The following is a 22,477-nucleotide window of genomic DNA, read 5'->3' on the forward strand; positions in this document are numbered from 1 at the left end:
AATATACTTTCATGACAAATATAGCTTCATGTTGATCTGAAAATCCAAGATCAGATTTTGAGTTCTTGTACTCTTATGCCAGAATGCAGCAGAACAGAAGGAGCTACCACCTGCCCTGCTTCCCTTCTTGTCTACCCCGACTGGAGACCTAGCTGTAGTCTAAGCTTCTGCTGACCTGAGGCTGTTCATGCAGACTTCCTTGGTTTTTGCTCCTAAAAGAAGGAGTAGGGCATGACTGGAAGAGGGACATAGGGTCCTCATGGGCAGATTGTGGGGTATGGCAGGAGAAGGGGCAGAGAGAGCTCTGTAAAGGGGACAGGTGTAAATTAATTGTTATGTACATATTTATATTATTATACAGTCAGTTTTTCTTAGTTGTTGTAGTTACGTTTTATAAAGTTGCCACAAACACTGAATTAGCAAATCCTGAACCATTGCTCCTAGGAGAAATACAGGGTTAGGTTCCTGTGAGCCTCTGGTCACAACATTTTCATTAAGCAATCAGTACATAACCTTGTTTTATGTGTGTTTCTGTTTAAAGACAAATATATATTGTTGATTCATTAACAGTGAACTCAGAGCCAACAGCAATATATAACTCATGCCTGAAAGAAGCAGCTTATTTAAAACATGTGTTTTCCCCCATAAGGCACATTAAGGACCTCTTTTGCTTTGGAACACTATACAACACCTAATGCACTATGCTTGGGGGCCATTTTAAATAGAAAAACTACAATAAAAAGCATAAAAATGAGAAAAATGTAAGTAGACTGTGGAAAAGACACTTATTTACATATGTTATGAGAGCTGAAACATGAAGGCTTCTTTGACCTCAGCTGGTAACATCCATGTGGAGTGCCTTAAGTTTTTCACCAACCTGTGCATGTCTGAGTGATTGCAAAAGCATTACAAGTGTTGATTGGAAGATTACAAATAAATTTTTGTAAGTAAGAGAATTTGCAGATTTAGAATCTGTGAATTGTGAGGATCCATTTTATTTATACTATGTTTATATTAGAGGGCTTGCTATGACTCTCCTCTCCTGCCATATCCCATTTAAAATTTTTAATTGAATTGAAACATGCATACCCACATTATGTCATTTGATTTTTACAAAACACCAAGCTATATAAACATAATTTATTCATTAACTAAGTATGTATTGCCTTCTATGTGCCATCTTTGTGCTAGGTGCTGCGGATATAGTGGTAATATGATGGGCAAAGGTCCTTATTTTCATACGTAGCTTAGTTTAGCAAGCATTCCTTCTATTTTTCAGGTAAGGAAATTTTGTACAGTTGAATAACTTTTCTAGGGTCACCTAGTAATAACCAAGCCAGAATAAAACTGAAATTCTCGTAGTTTAAGTTCAGTGCTGCTCCAGTTCTCTTCTTCTCTCTACCTTGAATTCTCCCTTTCCATTAGCTTACCACTCCCCTCCACTACCCTAGCCCCGAACCCCACTCCATGCAGTAAAAGGTCTTTCAAAAACATTCTCCTTTGGCCTTGGTTGTTATGGCAGTCACTCCTCTCTCCTTCCTTGCCAAACGTTGCTTGACCACCATCCATTTGCTTCTCAACCTATTCTTTTTCACCACTGGTATTCTTCTAAATGGTGCCTACTAAAGTGTCCAGTGCCCCCAGCTTGCCACATTCAGTGGCACTACTGTGACATTTACTGTTGTCACAGATCTTCCATCTGCCTTGAAACTCTTTCCTCCCTGGGCTTCTGTGGTGCCTGTTTTCCTAATTATCTCGTTGCTCACTGCCCTATTTTTCTTTCTAGCATCTTTTCTTCTATCTAATAGAAACGTTACTGTCCTTCAGAGCTTTGGCTTTATCTTTCTTCACTTGTTTCCAAATCAGAGACTCTTAATCTGGGGCCCTGGTGCTGTTGGAGGACTATTAATCTTTCAATTTTATGCAGAGAGATTAACAGACTTTTTATCATAATCTTGGAGTTTATAACTCAAAAGCGTTGAGAAGGACTGCTCTCTGTATATTCCTGTAGTTTTATCTGCTTCACAGGTGACTTCCAAATTCATGTCCCCAGCTTCCCACCTTTCCCCTTGTCTGACTCCTGCTGCCCTCAGTCGTCTGCATCGTTAACATAGTTCCTCAGGAGTGCTGCAGTAGTGCAATAGTTTCCTTACTGCCGGCCTCCCTACCTGTCCTCCCTACCAATACCATCCTATCATTGGGTTAGATTTCTTTTTTTTGTCTTTGAAACAAAAATTTGTTTATGTCCCTAGCATTCAAGTAATGTGGAAAAGTAGAGAATAGTTCATGTTCCTTAGCATACTAAAAAGTTCCTTTACTGTCTAAACCCAGTCTAGCTTTTTAACTTCATCTCTCATTACTTTTACCACCCGACTGTTCTTTTGATTATTTAACCTAGTATAGCTTACAATTCTGCTGTTCAAAACTCTAATATCTGTTTTAGTACTTTCCTGTCTCATATTTGCCATTTCTGTCTACTTGGAATGCTTTTGCCCTCCCACCCTTCTACAGTTCCTACAGGCTGACTCTTATTCATCCTTCAAAACCCAGTCAAAAATCACCTTTGTTAAGAAATCTTCCCTAAATTGTTCTCAGTTAACAACTTTTTCAGGTTGTCATCTTTTCTGAGCACCTTATCCTTCCCATTATATTATAATTAATTTTTTTCTGTGCCTGCCCCCCCGCCCCCACTAGACCGTGAGTCCTTTAAGAGCAGGGATCCTGTTTTATTTATCATTGGATACTCATTGGCTAGCACAATATCTGACTTGTAGTTAGGTTGTTGATAAGCCTTTTTTTTTTTTAAGAGATAAGCACACTTTTGGGCTACCAGTCTTGCACATGTATTGTATTTTCTCTATATGATTCAGAAAACCTTAAAAATAGTCAAACATATTTTAGAAATCATGTTTCGGGTGTTAACTGTTGCATAAAATGGGACTGCCACTGCAGGCAATATTTTCCTAAGCATTAGGTGGCAGTAGTGTGTTGTACTTGACTTTACCTTTGTAATTGGGTTTTTTTTTTTCAGCTTTCATAATCTTAATGTAATGTCAAAGTGTAAAGGACACAGTTGTAGTACTTTTATGCCTAACTTTTTGTCACACGATGTTGTTTTAAGCTACTAGGCATCTTACAGAAAACGAAACAAAACAAAACAACAACAAAACACAGCAGTATCAGCCAGTGTGTATCTCTCTGTTGCTTACCTAAACCGTGTTCATATTCATTAGAGAATTACTACTGCACCATCTTAACAGCACTTCCTCACCAACTGTTTAATGGCTGCTTCATAATAACAGTGATTTGCAATAAGGAAAACCAAAAATTATCTCAGAGGATATGTGTTTCCTCAGCATCCTAAGAAGCTTACTTAGGCCTTTACTTCAAAAATAGTGTACTAAGTTCATTGACTTTAGCTACGGTTATTAAATGCTTTTATTTTTCTTACTCAGTTTCTGTCACTATTAAGGTCACGTCTCTTGTTTTATTGAGTTCCATTTTAGGCGAATTTCCTTCATCATCAAGTAGTTAGAATTAAGAAAAATTGCCATCACCTCTCCAGCCTTATATATATAATCCCACCATTAATTTTTGAACACTTATATATGAAAATGCCAATGCTTTCAGTATGCATTCCATTCCCATTGTTGTTTTCTATAGCTTTTAAAGTTAATTCAGTAGAAGTTACTTAAGGAAATGTGTACGTTTTAGGTACACGGGGAGATTTCTGCAAATAAAAGAAACTTTAGAGGAAACAGTATTAGTGTTAATTCAAATATGAAAAGGGTAAAGTAATTCTCTTTCTCATATCTTTTTTTTTTTATCTCAGGGATAAAGCACTTGAGGGAATTCAAAGGTAATGTACTAGTATCATTAATGTGGCAGAATGATCAAGTAATAGAAAATGAGCATGAAAGCGTTGACAGAACACACTACCTAATTAGTACCTGATGGTCTTGACGACCACAGAGCAGAGCTCAGAATTGCTGCAGGAGAGCAGTCCTGTGGGATTTGTAGATGAGCATCACCACCTTTGTTTAGCAGGGATAACTTTAGTTTGGCATCAGCTTCCCAAGTCTTTCATTATACAAAAACCGAGTCTTCCCTGAACCCAGAAGGTAGGAGAAGTTAGCCAGTGCACTGCTACTAATTTTCATTGGGGGGTGTTGGAGGCAAAGTGTAAATATTGGAGTTCTCTGTGTAACTCATGTCGAGTATGTCATGGAAGACTTGTTTCATATGATTTGGGGGGAGATGGGTCTAGCTTTATACTTAAATTGGCTATAAGGTAACCGATTGATTACTTTAGGTTTAATTTTTTTTTTCATATTTTATGTACAAAGAAGCAGAGGTTGTATTACACTTGCTTATAGTCAACAAAGAAAAGGATGTGACTAGCAAAAGGAATTGATGCAAGATTATATTTTAGAGTTAGCAAATCTCATAGTCCAAAGTACATTACAGAGGTAGTTCTTGGTTTTGAAGAGGTTTTGTCATGGATTAGATTACTCATATTATTCTACTTCTTACATGTCTTCATTTCTGTAAATCCAGTTCCTACAATCTACCTCTTAATTCTTTATTTGAAAAGGATCCATACCTACCGTAAATATTGCATGGCTTTGTTTGCCTTCAGTGCTTTTCTGTCTCTTCCCTCAGTTTTTTTCCTTACTCTTCCTCTTCTTATTTCTCCTGCAGTTTCCCCTTTCTCCATCATCCCCACGTCTCCTTTTTCAGTCTCCTACCAACCTCCTTTTCCCCCTCTTCCTCCTCCTCTCTTCCTTTTTCTTCTACTCTTTTACCCCCGTTTTTTGGAATATGACTGCAAATTATTATGCAGTAGGTTGCCACTTAAAATTTTGAGCTGGAGAATAATTTGGTCAGGTCGTAAGTTAAAGCAAGTGAATCTGGAAGCAGGTGGATGGACTGGGCTGCTGTTAGAAGATGAATGCTGGAGACTAGGTAAGAGCTACCAGCTTACTGTTGGTTTGAACTAGGTTTGGCCTAATAGAAAGGATATTATGTAGGTAGAATCTACAGAATTTGGTGCTTAATGGTAATAGGGAAAGGGAAATTACCCTACCTGATACTGTAACCTGGATTTTTAGGAAATATATTTATTATTCTCTCATTCATTCATTCATTCATTCAGCACTTCTTGAACATGGTGATACTTTAAACAGGCAAGGATTCAACAGAAGGTGATACTTTAAACAGACAAGGATTCAACAGAGTCTGGATGATAAATTGGGTTTTGGACATTTTGAACTTGTGCTGATAAGATAACTTTTAGAAGGTATTTTGAAATTTGATTCTAGAATTCAAAAAAGTTTCAAGCTAGAGATAGAGAGCTAGCATCCTATTAATGGTACTAAAACTCATTTATTAATACATAGAGAGAAACCAAATGCTATAACCTCAGGGGCCACATTGGTAGATAAAATAATATCAGCATGACGATTTGGGAATTTTTGTTTAACCGAACATGTGCAGAGCCCTTTTCATAATTGATGTTATTTCCTATTTGCAGCCAACATTTTATAAATCAAAACAACATAAACAGATGTGTAGTAAAAGATTAATGTATGACTTTCCTAACTTTTTATTCAATTTGAGTAGCAAGCTACTAGTAAATAAAGCAATATTTTCTTTTAAAAAAGAATGTAAGAAAGGCATTAGAGCGGGTGAACCTCCATTTAGGTGATCTGAAATACCACCTTGTTGTGAAGTAGGCAATTTACCATAATATGCATTTACTTTAAAGAAATACCATTTCCACTTTATACGTTGCTTAGCCAATAGACAGGGTCATTTAGAACTAATGAATATATAAATTTTCACTAAAAACTTTTAGAAATTACTAGAATTTTTGCAGTGTATTATATTATGCTGTTTTCACAACTTACACACACTTCAAGTTTTGTTTCCCTCCTGGTAGGTAGTCTCTGTGTTAAACCTATTGCTGGAAACCGTTGTAGTGTTTGGTAGCTGAAGCCTGATACAAATGATACCCACCCCCACTTTAAAAAAATCAACAGGTTAAAATTCCACTGGCATATTGTTCTGATTTCATCAGCTTCTTCATTACTGAATTAAGTTGGCATTTGTGTAAACAATGAAATAATGAGGTTGGCATTTATGATTAGTGAACAAAAGGTATCAAATATCAAAAAGTTTCTGACTTGGAACACGATATAATTTTCATTGTGGTGTTATAGGTTAAAAATTGAAGAGTGTGAGTTCGCTGTTTTTTTTCTGTTTTTGGAAGGGATACATGGAGGAATGCATCTGTCAAAGGGAAATTTCTGTGAAGCACTAATTTTTTGATTTTCTACTACATGTTTTAAACGGTAGGGGGCTAACAATGTGTTTCTTAGACTTTAGCGTGCATAATAATTGCCTGGAGAATTTGGTCAAACACAGATTCTTGGGTTCCCCTCTGTAGGTTGTGATGGGGTCATCTTCTGACAAGCTCTCAGATAATGCTGATGCTACAGATCTGAGGACCTCATTTTAAGTTGCACAGTCACTCCAGAATTAGTAATTCAGAAATCACTTGGATTTATTATATGGAGAAAGTCTAAAATCAAAATTAAATAATTGGACAACCCATTGCCATAAAATCTCGGCTAATCATAAAGCATTAGTTATTAATTAGTCAGTTGGACATAGATAACATATACCAATCTTGATAAAATATTATATCATTTTCTATATTTTTTGTAGTATCATGAGTGATCCTATATTTTTTGATTCAAGACAGTTTCTTAATCTTTTGTGTTCATTTTTCTTATCAGTAAACGTCATGGGGATTGAAAGAACATAGGTCTATATAATTGAAATTTTTCTCCCACATATGAAGAAGTTAAATAGATCATAAAATTGAGTGCCAAGTCACTTGAGAATAGTAAAATAGCATTTTGCTAAATTCATATTAGTCTTTTCATTAATATTTTGTTTTTATTGTTCTTTTCTCTCTATTAATGTTGGAAGAAAGTTCTCATTTTTCCTTTATGGCTTAGGAAATTTTGCTAAATTACTTTAAAATTTTTTTGATGTGTCTGAAGATTTTTTTTATTGAGATATGGTCAACATACAATGAAAAGTGCAGATTTTAAGTGCTTTATTGGTGAGATTTGATTTGTATAACCACCACTCCAAATAAGATACAAGAAAATTCCCTTGCGCCTTTTCCAATTAATTTCTACCTCCTCATCCCACCTGGAAACCAACTTCTTTCTTTCACTATAGATTAGTTTTGCCTGAATTTGGATTTCATTTCAATGTAATCACATAGTATGTACCCTTTTCTTCTTTTGCTCATAATATTTTAGGTATTCATCTGCTATTGAATGTATCTTAGTTTTTTATTTTTTATTGTTGAATAGTAGTCCCTTATATGGATATACTAGTTTATCCATGCTCCTGTTGATAGACATTTATGGTTCCAGTTTTGGCTGTTATAAGAATAAGACTGTGAGTACATTGTTTTATAGGTCTTTTTGTGGGCATAAGTTTTTTTTCTCTTAAGTAAATATCCAGAAGTGGAATTGCTTGACCACAAATATATATGTATCTCTATAAAAAATTGCCATATAGTTTCCTACCGGCAACTTAATAACAGTTCCAGTTATTCCATATCATTGGCAACATTTGATGTTGTCTTTATCTTAGCCATTCTTTCAGGTATTTATAAGTGTCTTATGATTTTAATGTACATTTTCCTGATAACTAAGAAAAAATTTGAGCACATATTTATGTGCACATTGTCTATTCATCTATCTTTTGAAAAGTGCCGGTTCCAAGTTTTTTTCTCTGATTATTAATTGTCTTCTTATCATCAGTTTATAGGATTTTTTTTGTATATTCTGGATATGTCCTTTTTGGATATACATCTGGCCAGTATTTTTTCCCCAGTTTGTGCCTTGTCTATTTTCTTAATGGTATCATTGATGAAGAGAAAGTTTTAAAATTTGATGTTTAGTTTATCAATTTCGTGTCATTATAGTTTGTGCTTTTTGTTCTGTCAAAGCAGTCTATGCCCACCCTAAGGGGCAAAAACATTCTCTGCTTTTCCTTCTAGAAGCTTTATGGTTCTGAGTTTTACATTTATGTCTATGATTTATCTTAAATTAATTCTTATACTGTCATGCACTGCTTAATAACAGGAATATGTTCTGAGAAATGCATTGTTAGATGATTTTATTGTTGTATGAATGTCACAGAGTGTACTAACACAGACCTAAATGGTACAGCCTACTGCACACCTCGGCTGTATGGCATACCACCACTGTACAATGCAGTCCATTGTTGACCAGAACTATATGTGCACTGAGATAGGAATTGAGGTCAAATTTTTTTCCACATGGACATCCAGTTATTTCAACGCCATTTGTTATAGACTATCCTTTCCATATTGAATTGCCTTGATACCTTTTTTGAAAGTGCACTGACTGTATATGGATGATCTATTTCTAGACTATTTAGTTCCAGTGATCTATTTGTATAATTTTATACCAGTAATACAGTCTGCATTACCATAGCTTTAATAAGTATTGAAATAGGTAATAGTTCTTTAACTTTGTTCTTTTTCAAGATTCTTTTACCTGTTCTAGATTTATATAAATATTATAATTTTGTCTGCTTCAAAGTAGTTGACTGGAATTTTGCTATGGATAGCATTATACTTATGTATCAGTTTAGGGAAAACTGACATGATCTTCCTATCCATGAACATATTTCTTTCCATTTGTTTAAGTCTTCTTTGGTTTCTCTTAGTGGTGTTTTGTAGTTTTCAGTGTAAAAGTCTTATACATCATCTATTTAGTTTATTTCAAAATATTTCCATTTTTTTCCCTCGATGCTATCGTCACTGGTAATTTCTTAAACTTTCATTTTCCAGTTGTTTGTTGCAAGATTTGCTGATTTCTTCATTTTGAGTACTTTGCTTCCAGGTAACTAAGTTCTTCAGTTCTAGCAAAATGCATTATAATTTAGTACTGAAAGCAAATAGAAGTCAGTTAAAATGAACTTTGCAGCATTGATTTTAGTACATACTTATTCCGTTAAGAGTATCAGTATTTACTGTTTGAATGGTGTTTTTCTCAGAACTCTCTGTTATTTGTATGATTTTGCCAGCATTTTTCTAATATAGGGAAGTCTATGCTATCTTTTTATGGCTGTTCCTGGAACATAGGATGCTTGAGATTTCATGTCTTTTCATTTGATCAGTGAATGAATGAAGTAGTAATAGCTTTGGGCTCTCAATAGTGAGAAGGTTTGGCTAATGAGGATCAAAGAAAAAGGCAAAGAATAAGCCTTGACAACAATAGGAAAATGATTTTGGTTTCTTAGAATAATAGTGAATGCTTGAGCCTGCCTCGCAAGGGACGGCTCAGATATAGAAATAGAAGGAAAGAAATTAACATTCACTTTGACACTAGCAAATCTCGAAACCTAGAATTAGGGACTTGTTTTCACATGGGCAATAAAGAATCATTGCAGATTTTGAAGTTAATAATGTACTTAATACTGTTTCATTAGTGGGCCTTGTAATTGAAACATCATAAAAAGTTTTAGTTGTCTGTTGTATTCCAGTTTTAAATGATAAGGCTTCTTTAGGTATTATTACCACAAACTTAGTGGCTTGAAACAACAGAAATTTATTCTTTTACAATTCTAAATGCTAGAAGTCCAAAATCAGTTTAACTAGGCTGAAATCAAGGTGTTGGCTGGGCCACACACTTCTCTAGAGGTTCTAGGGGGAGATCCCATTCCTTGTCTCTTCTAGCTTCTGGTGGCCACCAGCATTTCTTGGCTTGTGGCCTGATCGCTCTAATCTTTAAGGCCAGTATTTAAGATGTGTCTCTCTTTCTCTGCATGGTCTTAGCGTCACCTTCTCTGTGTGCCAAATTTCTCTCTGAGTCTTATAAGTATACTTTATATTTCTCACCTGGATAATTTTTCTATTTCAAGATTTTTAACCTAATCATATCAGCAAAGACCTTTTTTCCAAATAAGGTAGCATTTACAGATACTAGAAATTAGAACCTGATATCTCTGGGGGCCATTATCAGCCTATCACAGACTGTATTATTTTTTTAGAACTTCATTTTGTTCAGGAACTTGCCATCAAAACAAATTGGACTAAGGATTTTAGTGCCCCAAAGACATACTTATTTTTTTGCTACAATTACCATTTTTAAATTGTACCCTATATCATAGAATAAAATGTATTGCATTCTAGTAGTACAACAGAATAGACCTAACAGCCTCACATGTTGAGTTACTTAATTAAAACAGTAGTCAAGGAAATACCAAATTAGTGAAAGAGATTGAATTGTGCTTCGACTCTCATAGAAATGATATATGACTCAATAAAATTTAATGATAGCTTTTAGGTTGGGGCAGCCAGGAACTAATTCTTGGTTTTGTAGAACTTTCTTGGTCAAATTGGTACATGATCAAGCCCAATCTGTTCTGTTCATTGTACCAAGTAGACCTTCTATAGTGGCGTATTAGTAATTATCTGACTTTTTAGTCTGCACTCTTTCTATATAGCTGTTAGTTTAGAATGATTTCTCTGGGCCCTTACTCAATGCTTGTTACATCGAGATTGAGTTTTCATGTGCAAGTGTATCTTCAATGTATACTGGTGGAATATTTGAGCATGCTTATATAATAACATTGAATCAAAGCAAGCTTGTTACACAAATCATCTTCACATAGTGTTAGTGGAAAGGGTCAGCTAGAAATCTTTAATGTAACCAACTCTATTCAGGCTTTGGCGTCTTGCTTAAACATCCCAGCTTTAGGGACTGCCTAACCCTCAGCATGGGAATAACCTTTATAAGCATCATTTGATAAATCGTGGCTGAGAAAAGATTAAATAATAAAGCCTTAGTTTCCTTTTCTTCAACCATTATATTAATTAGCTTAAAATATTTAAATATTGATAACTGATAGATTTGGCATAGAAAGAGAAATAATTTGCCAAAGGGAAAATGGAAGTCTGATTCTCTGTTTGCCCTATAATCTTTTTCTCAGCATGCATGATATTCATTAGTTCTGTGCAACCAAATATCACAATTGCTTTTGCTCTGCTAGTGAGGATCAGCAGCAGTGTGAAGTTCAGCATGAAAACAAATTCACCATCAAAGCCAATAGTCAACATTATGATTAAAAACTTACATACTTTCTAAATTCTAGATTGAGAATTGAAATCATTTGATTTCATGTTACTTGCCACAACTCACAGAGTGATTTTGGCCTTGGCAACTTGGATAATAAATGACATGATACTTGTAAGTTTTTTGTGCTTTTTCAATGTCTGCAAAGCAGTCGAAAGAATTTAAATGATTGTGTCATTAATTGATGAGTACGTGAACTAACCACATCAGTGTCATGAAATGTATGTTAATTTGCCTGTTTTATTATAAAAACTTATAGAGTAAGAACTAAATGGAAAAAACTATTCTACTAGTTCAAAAGAAATTTCTAAGATAACTTTTAAAATTAAAATTTGTTCTGTAATATATTTGATAAAACATTGAGTAATTGCTCATTCAAAATTCTTGATGAATACTATCAAGTGGTTCCTTATTTACTTGAGAGTGAAGAATTACACATCTGAATATCTGCTAACATTACCCCAGATTATTTAAGTGAAATGTCTCTAAATTTAGATAACCTCACTTGTTTCTTGAGAGACTGCTGAAAAGCAATGGCATACTGATTCTTTCAAAAGAACCGATAGATGAAAAGAGAAAGGAAAACAAAAGAAAACCGAAGAAAAAGAAGAAGGGGATAATATAAGCGAGGTATCCAATAAGGCACGTTCACATTGTCACTTGAGAATTGATGAATTGGCATAAAACTTTCTGGTTTCGACCAAATAGTATGAGGAAATTACTGCATATTGGAAACATTCTTAACAATTTCTTAGACTTAGAAAGCACATGTAGGAAAATTTACTAATGAATTAATTCATATTCTAATGTTTCATTGAGTTCTTTAAAGTTTTTTTTACAAATTTGCCCTAGAATAACCATTTTTCAATAACAATTTTTATCTGTGGATTTATAACTTTAAAATCTTCAGGGCTGAGCCAGAAGACGAAAGGTGTTTCATTTTAAAGTATGATTGCGTAATTTAATTTTATAAGAAAAAACTAGTAGTCCATTCGTGACATCTACATTTGAGCGCATTGTATAAGGAAAGCTTTATTCTCGGAATAGTTTGTGTTCTTCCTTTGTCATGTCCCACTCGTCTGCATGTACCTATTTCTGTTTGTGTTAGTCATCCTCTCTAGGTAAATTGTCCATGAGACCAGTGATTCCATCAGCAAATTATCCAGAAAATGCTGTCTTTGCACGTTGTGACAGATCATGTCACTGGTGGATTTATAGCTACTCCAGTGGTCTAATTACCCTGGCAGTTGTCTCCTGTGCCCAACACTGTTGTCTCATTGCGTTGGCATCTTAGCTTCATCTTCTCATTACCTTCTCTCTTAACTAAAGCTCAGATTTACAATTTTTTTTTTAACCTAACCCACTTAACCCTCTCTGTTCACCACCCCCTTATTTTTGATTGGCAGTATCATCCAGATAAACAAAGTGCAGATGTGCCAGCAGGAACAGTGGAGGAATGTATACGAAAGTTCATCGAAATTGATCAGGCATGGAAAATTCTAGGGAATGAAGAGACAAAAAAAGAGTATGACCTGCAGCGGCATGGTAGGTACTCAACATTGGCACCTCTCTGAAGCACCGTCCACAGCCATTCCCGGGGAGCATTTTCCAGCATTTGCACAAACTTATTATTGCCTTTTTTACTCCTCCTGCCCCAGATCATTGTTTTTAATTATGCTCTATTCTTAGTAGTGATTGTTATGTATCCATTGAGAAATTCACAAAACTACTAGGATGTGGCTTCTTGTGAAGCGGTGGAAGTGATTTTTTTATTAACTAAAGAAAAATATTTCATCACATTCCTAATTAACATGTTTTATATGTTTAAAAACTTTACAATGTAATTATGTGCTGATTAAAATTTTTAATTGTAGTACTTTTAAGACTTTATACTGTATAAATGACAGTCTGAAAGAAGATACTATATAGCATAACATCATAAAGCACTCTGCTGTCTCTGTGCCTGTTTTAGGCTAGGCTTCATGGTTATCTCTTGAATAAAATATTCCTTATAAGATGGCTGGCTATACATGGTATTTTAGGAATGAACATTTCCCAAGCAGTTTTAAAAGTCATTTCTTTTATGCATTTTAAAAAATAGCTTCTTAAAACAGTGACTAGCTCTTGTGAGAAAGAAAGGGAGAAATGTAGGTCAGGTTTGTCACACATGGACTGCGATTACACAAAGTGATAGGCTGTCTTTCAGCACTGGCCTTGGGATAGGAGTCCCTCAGCCTTCTCTTTGAACCTTCGATATGCACCCTACATGCTAATGGGGGGAGTCGATAATCAGTTACAGCCCATGGGGAAAACACACAGTTGCACTCTGCAGCCGTGCACCAGACTCAGCATCGACTCCTGTACGTCGGTAAAAGCTCACTGTCTCTGTGGTTGATTACCGAGTCCCCTCCCATACCCTACGTTGGCACACCGTCAAACCTAACAAAATGATTTTTAAGACTCTTACTACTACTAAAATTATGAAAATTTGAGAATCAAGGCTTTATTTATAAAACACAGCATTATAGGATAAAGCCAGTGATGTATACAAATACCCATATTTATTTTCAGAGAGAGTCGTACCAATAAAATTAAGTATTTCTTGCAGGCAGTGTGTAATACCTTTGTGTGTAAAGACTTCACGAGTTATTTGTTTATGTACTGGAGTATTTCTCTTTCACAGCGACTTTCATAATACTGGTCAGCTCTAAGGCCCTTCTGCTTTAAGACTGATAAGTTTATATTTTTTAAATCTTAAGAAGTTGATGAGTGTGTTTTTGCAGTAAATTTAGATTAATTTTCAAATATGGCTTGAATATTTTGTCCTCCTATTTGGTGCATACATGAGCATCTTTCAAATGTTGTAGTTCTTTTGTAAATGTTTTTATACTTCTAGCAAAAGAATGTAGAGATGGTTCCATTTGAAGATGAATTCTATCCATAGATATATCATTTTATCCTTTGTTCACATGATATAATTTCTGTGAAAGTACTGAAACTGTTACACACAAATGTGTTATGTGCAAGAAGCTATCTGTGTCCCTAAAGCGACCAAGCTGTACTGGAGATGATGATTTTCCGATGGTGCTTTTGCACATCTTTACCAGTCTTTACTCTGTGGGGTTCCGATTTGCTTAAGATAAGCATAATCCACAAAACCTTAAGGAATATACAGTATGTTCTTGCAATATTGCTCTGCATTTTTGCCACTCCACAGCCTATGTCCTATTAAGAACCTGTCATTGAAACTGACTGGAAGCCTACTGTCTAAAGAGCAAAGAGGTAGGGAGAGATCAGGAATCAAAAAATATTGCTATGGTATAGGGTAGGATAGACCAGAAATGGAGAAAAATAAGAAACAGGGTTTAAAATGAGCAATAGAATTACATGAAAGGAGGTTTAAAGAGATGTTGGAAGAAAAAATAACATCTTCAAGCTATTCTCATTACCTTTGAGAAGTCCTTGGAAATGTGGGTTTCTTTTGAGTTTTGAGTCTTTGGTTTTAAGGTTTTAATGGAAGCAGCTTTGGCCTCCTGTATCTCAGGGGACTCTTGTAGGTCGTTGACAAGGTCACAGTAAAGTTTAGGCAAACCAAATACAGTGGGAATTGAGCCTGACTCATGATTCAGATAAATAGGCAGATCTTGTGCTTGGAATTTATATTGGAATTTATATAATGTCAGCTTGCAAGTTTTTCAGGCAGGTGATTGCTGAATTGAGCTATTCTAGAAGAATAGTAGAAATACAACTTTTCATTACATTTTAGTACCTCAGATCTAAGTACTAAATATTTTCACCACCAAAGGCTCCAAATAGAATGCTTTGTTTCAGTTTTAAATTGAGATTGGGTTGTTGTTTAGGTAAGAAATAGTGGTTTCTTATCCAAATATAACTTGCTCTTTTTAAGTTTCATACTAGAATTTTAAAAATCTAATAATAAACCTAGTTTCCTATCGTCATTTCTTTTGAATATTGATATTAATTTTTCCTTCTTGACCCATCTTCAGTAAATTGCTTCTGAAAAGAAGGAAATGAACTTGAACTTCTAGCAGTAAGGATTTAGATTTGATAGAAGGAAAACCTTTGAGAATGATAATTTGTTAAAGACCAGGATAGGTTACCGAGAGAGAGTATGTTTGTTATAACCAGGTCAAAGCACTCTTTTTTTCTGGGTCACCCCCTGGGGACATGGAAATAGCTTTGTCACACAGAACTCTTTTTGCATGTGGTGATAGTTCATTGTAGAATTTTCTTTTCATAGGGTGTGCTTTAAATATTTGTTTCCTGCCCTCCATTAACTTGGTTTATAAAATAATTTGAACTATGTAATAGTGAGGAAGGAGGCAGGAGATGTTTTATTGGCTGATGTTGAATGCTTTCTCATATTTCACAGCTCAAAGTTGGTGCTCTGTTGTAAAGAAGGCTTCATCAATACCACCCACAATCATTTATTTCTCTAAAAGATCATTTAAAGGAGCCCTTGACATCCATATTATCAGATGAGTTCTAATAAAGAAATAGTCCAGGGTAGACAACCTAAAGTAAAGTACATATGTTTTTTTCTACCTCATTTCTACTTCTATATTCTTAGTTGACATTTTTGGGTACTGTCGACCAGGCTGAAGAAAAGCAAATCTAAAAAAAAGGATGAGTAATATTCAGTTCCCAGATATTATACAATTTGAAAGCATTGTTAACTAGTGAATTTAATCAATTCGTTCCAGTTGGTAGATTTACCTTATTGTTTCTAAGGATGCTTGTAAAGGCCAATTTCCATGTCCCCTTGAAAGGCATGTAGTTATTTAAGATTAGGCTTTGCATTTAGACAACTATATGAGCACTTTTGGAAAATCTTTTCAGAGTTTATAAAATGTTCACATGAACAATATCTGTAGACTAGATTTTGGTGCCTTTATAAATCTTAAGGAGTTTTCTCATATATTAAGCACATTACAAAACACATCAGAAGTATATCATGGGAAAATAATAGGGATCATGATTCAGTAGCATTGTAATATGACAGTTACACAGATCTCTGATGTCTTGGTAGCTCTATAAAATGACACAGCTTATGAGTTGGGTTACTTCTCTGTAAACTGAAGAAGAACCAACCTTCAGATGAAATAATATTTATTTAAACCTTCATCAAATTAAATAATATTTTTAAAAAATGAATGTGTTTAGAATCCTTTGTGGTATATTATTTTACATTAAGATGTATCTTGGTTCTCTATTAGTGAATTATTTTGGTAATGTGGAGCCTTTACTCTATATAATTGGCCAAGTACTTGGATACCAAAAACATCCTGGCTCAGAAGGGGATTGGGCCAGACATTTTAAAGTTAGTATGTCTTTATTCAGAGCTAATCAGTTACTCCCCCTTAGCTAGATACAAAAGGTCATTTCTGGTGTTGTAAATAATACTTTTAAATGTAGATAATATGACTTTGGGTTAACTATTAGGAATAACGGCTTAAGGCAGTTGATATTTGTGCAAATTATGTGCTAAAATTGACCCTTACAAAACACTTGTAGTACTCAGGTTAAGGTATCCATTTATGGTAATATCAGTATTGCCATTTGATTTTAGGAATTTGAAAATTGACTATAAAAATGTGCTTCAGGTAAAACTTGAAGATAAGCATCAGGGGAATGTTTGGTTTTTTTTTTTTGTTTTTTTTTTTGGTGACTATTTCTGGGAAAAGTAAGTATGTGAAATGATGCAGAAAATCCATCTAGACAGTTAGAGATTGGCATTTTCTTCAGAGGGACTGGCATCCAGACAGTTAGGGATTGGCATTTTCTGTGAGGGTCCTCCTGTTCCATTTTATTTGTAACAAGAAGGTGACTACTCACATTGTTAATTTTACTTAAGCTGACAAGGTCCTTGCAATCTGTGAAGTCAACCAAGGGTTGCCTCACCTAAAATGAATGAATGAATGAATGAATGAATGTTTTTGCAATAAAAATGTATTTTAAGATCATTTCTCCATTTCTCCATGATTTTGAATAAAAATTTGGTTAGTTTCAAATAATGTTATAGAAACCTGTGGGCAGGATTATAGGTATAATTCTGGTATACTTGGACCTAATTGGGGATTCTGATTTAATAATAGAGAAAATGTAGGATTTCAGGAAGTTTGTATCACCAACTTTAACCTCTCTCCCAATTTCTGCTTGGGTACTTGATCCAGTTGAAATCAGTGAGTCTAAAACCAGATGGGGTCACCTTTTTCATTGCTTGTTTCTTCCCAGACTTGAAACCAGTTCATATTATACTCTGATTACTTCTGCTGCTCAGTATACAACTAGTGAATTAGAAACGAGTGTCGACATTTAAAAAAAATTTTTTCTATGTAATTTTCTCACAGCTACCATAGTTCTAATTGGCCTTCTACCACAGGTTTTTACATTTTGATTGGTCTCGCTTTCTTTATTCTTCTCAAAGAACTTCTATAACCACCTCCTCCCCTACACAACATTTACCCATTCATCTAGAATTTAAATAGGCAGAAGATTTTAAGTTTGCTTCTAACTACTTTTTCTAACCTTATCACCAGTCACAAACCTAATGAGAATCTTCTCCCCAGTCTATTTAGGAGCTCCCAAACACATCTGCTTATGCATTACTCAGAACACCCTCCCATTCTGATTCTTCACAGCTTATTCTTTATTCAAGTTCCAACTCAAATCCTCCTGTCTCCTTTCCCACCCTGCCAAAAAAAAAAAAACTTCCCTGACATTCTAATCCACCATCATTTCTAACCTCTGAATTTAATCCACGAAGTATTTTGATTTTATCTTCTGTGGTTCCCATCTTTTAGTTCTGTTTGGTACTTCTGAAGGAATGAAAAATTAAATGGATATGGCTTTGATAATAATGGGTCAGTTTTAATGGGACCGACAATAGCAAAATATTCTAAATTTCTAAACACTGTTACAAATCCAGACAAAGTCAAGAGCTGCTGCCTTCCTACACTATGGTCCTTGAGGCTTCTCCTGTCACCTCTCCAATAATGATTGGTATTTAGTCAATTTTCTATGGTCTGATATAGATAGGTCAACACAAACATTATAAAATAATAACAGTTAAATTAGCTGCCATTTGTTGAGCACTGGCACTATGGTAATTGTCTTTTAATCATTGTTTAACAACCTTGTTAGGAAGAAATTAATATCTATTTTCCAGAGAAAGAGTATGAGGCTGGAGGGTGGTAGGGGGATAATTAACTAATTTGACTAAGGTCGCATAGCTAATAATTGATAGAGAGGGAATTCAGAGCCATTCTGTGAGTCTTAATCACTGCCAGGCTGCCAAGTTTTAAAGAGGTGTATACAGCCTACTATTTTTTGGTCCAAATAGTCAAGAATGAGGCATATTTGAGAGTCAGAACAAGAAGCCAGACCTACATCTGCTGCTGTTCTACCTGTTCTGTAGTGAAATGTGAAATTCAATTTTTGGGTTTCATTTGGTACCTCTCATGAGCACTAGTTTATAAAAGCTCTGCAGCTCTTCAAGTCCATAATTAAACTCCAGATTTGTGATTTTTCTTCTATATTGAAAGACTTACAATTTTGACTATCTGAGAAAGGATTATAGAACTTTACGATTTAATGAGCATGTTTTAAGTTAAATGTTAGCTGATTCTCAATCCCTTATCAAGGTAGAGACTGTTCCAAGAACAGAGACTGTTATGGACAAGGAAACGATATCCTTCAAGTTATTTCCTATACGAAAATTTTAATTATATATAGTGAACTGATTTTTTAAGAATGAGGTGATTGTTTAGAATTAAATTATTTGATTTTAAAACAGCAAGATACTAAGACCTAAGGGAAAACAATACTGTTTGCTTTTAGCACACAGAGATGACTTTAAATTTAAAATAAACTTTAAATATTTTAAATGGCATAAAGCTAAATACAGTGGACTAATTGCTAAATGAGAGCATTCTGGGGACTTGATCACTAGAGTAACACGATATTGCTATACATGAACAGTAGGGACAGAGCTGCTGATGGACTCAATCTTTTGGCCAATATTGGGTTGATTGAGACATTTAGATACCGCAGCCATAATGAATAAAGTTGAATTCCTCTCGTTTGTGCCTTTTTATTGCTGTTATTTATTTTTATTTATTTATTTGAATTGTAGCTACAGTTGGAAAAACTTTCCTGGTATTAGGAAGTATAATTATTTAGGCAGCAAAGAGTTATTTTAGAAATTTTAGTATCCTCCTTAGGAGGAAGTTTTAAAAGACTGGAATTCTATTGTCTTGTAAGAAGTAAGAAATATTTATTGATTCCCAAATGGACCTGAAAAAAACCTTTCCTCTTTTAGAAAGTTGTGAATGACCCAGCGAGAGCTCTGGTAAGCTTTACTGAACCAAGCTGCTAATAGTTATTTAATGTTATTCTTCAGTGTGAAAGAATCTCCATAGATTTTCCTTTTAATCTCTTTGAATTGCAGGCTCATAAACCTCTCTGATGAGTCCTGCCAGTGTTTTCTTAGATCCCACCGTTGAGACAATGGAGCCACAGAATTCTTTCACCTCTTGTTGTCAGACAAATCCAATAGAATATAAGGTCAGAAGGGCCTATACTTCTAAAGGTTTAAAGATTCTTTTTCAAGTAAGCACATATTATTTGATTTTATCATTATATTCCTCAGGAATCCCTCTTTAACTATAGTGCATTGCTTTCTATCTGTAAGTAAATTTGGAAGTTTTTCTTGTCTCCATATTTAAGCTTGTGAGCACAGTACAGGGTGTGAACAGACCTTAATGTTCTTAGATACCTTAGAAAAAGCTGAGTCCATTCACTTCAAAAGAATTAGGAACATGTAGTGTCATTGGTCTCAAGATAGAGCACACCAAATGCCAGGCAGTACATTTTCTTTCCAGTGCTGTTGTTTTTTTTTAATTACCATTCTGTAGCTAAGATTACAGATTTAAATATTGGATCTGTTCCTTTAATTAAATCGCTTTCTAAGTCAGTTTGTTTCATCAACATTTTTAGTTGTGTCATGTTAACAGGAGAACTTTGAGATAAGATTTATCTTTTCAGATACTTATTAAAATATTTCATTGTAATGAGCAAAAATATTTATAATATGTAATACTCAAAAGAAAATGAAGTTATCTGTTTTGCAGATGCCATGCCTGATAGACAATTATCAAAGCTAATTACAGGGTTCCTGTGAGTTATTTTAAGGGCTAGGAATGAATTAAGTTTTCTAATTATAACTGCAGTGGTGGACAAGCAGAGATCATTGTTTAAAAAGAAAAAAAAAAAAAACATTGATTTGTTTGTGCTCCTTCCTTGTATTCGTAGTGTGGGGGGTTGCTGTTGCCCCATTCCCTGGACACCTGTTTCTCAACAAAGGATCCCTACCCCCTGCATTTAGATTCACCTTTTACTTGTATGTACCCCCTCTGCTCATTATACAGTTCTCCAGGGATCCAATTTTCCCGAGTTAATCACCCCAGCCTTTTTCAGAAGCTGTTAGATTACCGTCCTTTCAAAGACTACAGACTTTCCTATGAGGCTCTTAACTTTTCCCGTAACTTTTTGTATTTCTCTTAAAAAATGTAGCCACTGGAGTCTCAACATTACCTTTAAAACTTTTTATTGAAGTTTATCACAAACACAGAGCGGTGCATCAATCCTAGGTATATGGCCTTATGGATATTCATAGTAAACACACCCATCTCACTAGCACCCCAGAGTCCCCTGTGACCCCATCCAGTTACTACTCGCTCCCCCATGCTCAACAGCACGGGGTAGTTCTTCCTGTTACATTTCACATAATGGAGAATCATACAGTATGTCCTCTTTTGTGTCAAATACTGACTTTTAAAACCAGAATCCCCACAGAAACTTGGACTCTGTGCACACAGTGTTGAATAATCAGGTCAATATATAGATGTTTAGACAGCCACAGAACATGATCATATTTTAATATACTTTTAGCTCTGACCTTGGGCAAATTACTAACCATTTTTGTGTTTTCCCTTTTACCATGAGATAAGGTCTAAGCTGATCTTTCAACTAAGAAATAGGTAGCTACTCTAAAGTTCCTGTACATAAAGAAGAAAAAAATAGTAAAAATGTAAAAGCTATTTTTCTGAGTAGGTGGAATAATATATTAGAAAGGGTTCCACATGAAATAGTAACTGGGTGAGAATAATAATAGCTTCCTAGTAGAGAAGCAGAACAATACAAAGCTGACTTGCTAGGCAGTTATACTTACCAGTTATTTCTCATTTATTATTTTTAAAATGACATAATGGACAAACATGAATGGGTTAATTCTTTTTGTACGATTAATGTACTACAGGTGTCCAAGATAGGGCAGATTAAGAAGGTTTATTTATTTTGTCATTAATTCTGCCATTTCTGATTTGCTTTAAATTGATTTCAAAAGTACAAGATAATCTTTAAGATATTCTGGAACATAGGCAACTTGATTGTAAATTATTTATAACTGTTTTTTTCTCTAATCAGGATCTGTTAAGTGCCAATTACCCCCATTCTTCAAGTCTAAAATGGTGTTTCATTTCTCCATTCAAGAAAGCTACCCTGGTCCTTCGTGAAATTTTTTTTTTCATCCATGAGACTGCTATGTAGATTTTTTAGAAAATTAGGAATAATAACCTATACCCAAGTATACTTTATATAGAATGTGGAAATTTGTTTTGTTCAGAAATTACTTAGCATAAGCATACTGATACACTCTGTATAAGCTTTTCAGTAAGCACAGAGATGGAGGCAATAACCCTGACCACCGGGCAAAGTCTGTATCTTTGGAGTTTAGGACAGTTTAATAGACTGTTGGTACCTGGTAAATATGAAGTGATACAATATTTGACATTCCTTAATAGGAAACCATGGCGAGTTCAAAATATTGTATAATCTTTTCATCTATTTTAAAATTGTATAACTCACCAATAAATTTTGAACAGGCAGTTATTAAATATAATTAAGTTGCAGGCATTCACACAACGGAACAAAGGGAAGCATTCTCAGCAAGTGAACAAGAGACTAGTGAGACAGGTAAAGAAAATTTCATTGGTGGGGGAGGTGGATTTTAGTAGTTGCTTTTAAGCATTAACTTTTAGAAGAACGATACAAGCCTACAGGAAGTATATCATGCCTTTAAAAACAAAGACTAGTGCTTCTCATTTATAGTTGCTTTCTTTGTCCCAAAATGCACTTATTTTTAGCAAGAGTGCATGCTTATGCTACTCTTACTTTTAGTTGGAATTCCAGGCTTCTTTGGACCT

At 34.7% G+C, this 22,477-nt stretch overlaps 1 protein-coding gene across 3 annotated transcripts in view; it reads left to right on the forward strand.

Annotated features, from left to right (window-relative positions):
* DNAJC24 (DnaJ heat shock protein family (Hsp40) member C24) overlaps positions 1 to 22,477 on the forward strand; it is a 48,358-nt gene that overhangs the window by 18,651 nt on the left and 7,230 nt on the right. Inside the window, exons 3-4 of one of the 3 annotated variants that reach the window (XM_025044149.1) lie at positions 12,599 to 12,737; positions 22,179 to 22,247. In XM_025044149.1, the coding sequence (XP_024899917.1) occupies positions 12,599 to 12,737; positions 22,179 to 22,247 (208 nt within the window). The remainder of the gene's footprint in view (positions 1 to 12,598; positions 12,738 to 22,178; positions 22,248 to 22,477) is intronic. The other 2 variants (XM_025044150.1, XM_006907997.3) reach the window with 2 other exon arrangements.

This window comes from Pteropus alecto, unplaced genomic scaffold (assembly GCF_000325575.1).
Source record: "Pteropus alecto unplaced genomic scaffold, ASM32557v1 scaffold71, whole genome shotgun sequence".
Taxonomy (NCBI): domain Eukaryota; kingdom Metazoa; phylum Chordata; class Mammalia; order Chiroptera; family Pteropodidae; genus Pteropus; species Pteropus alecto.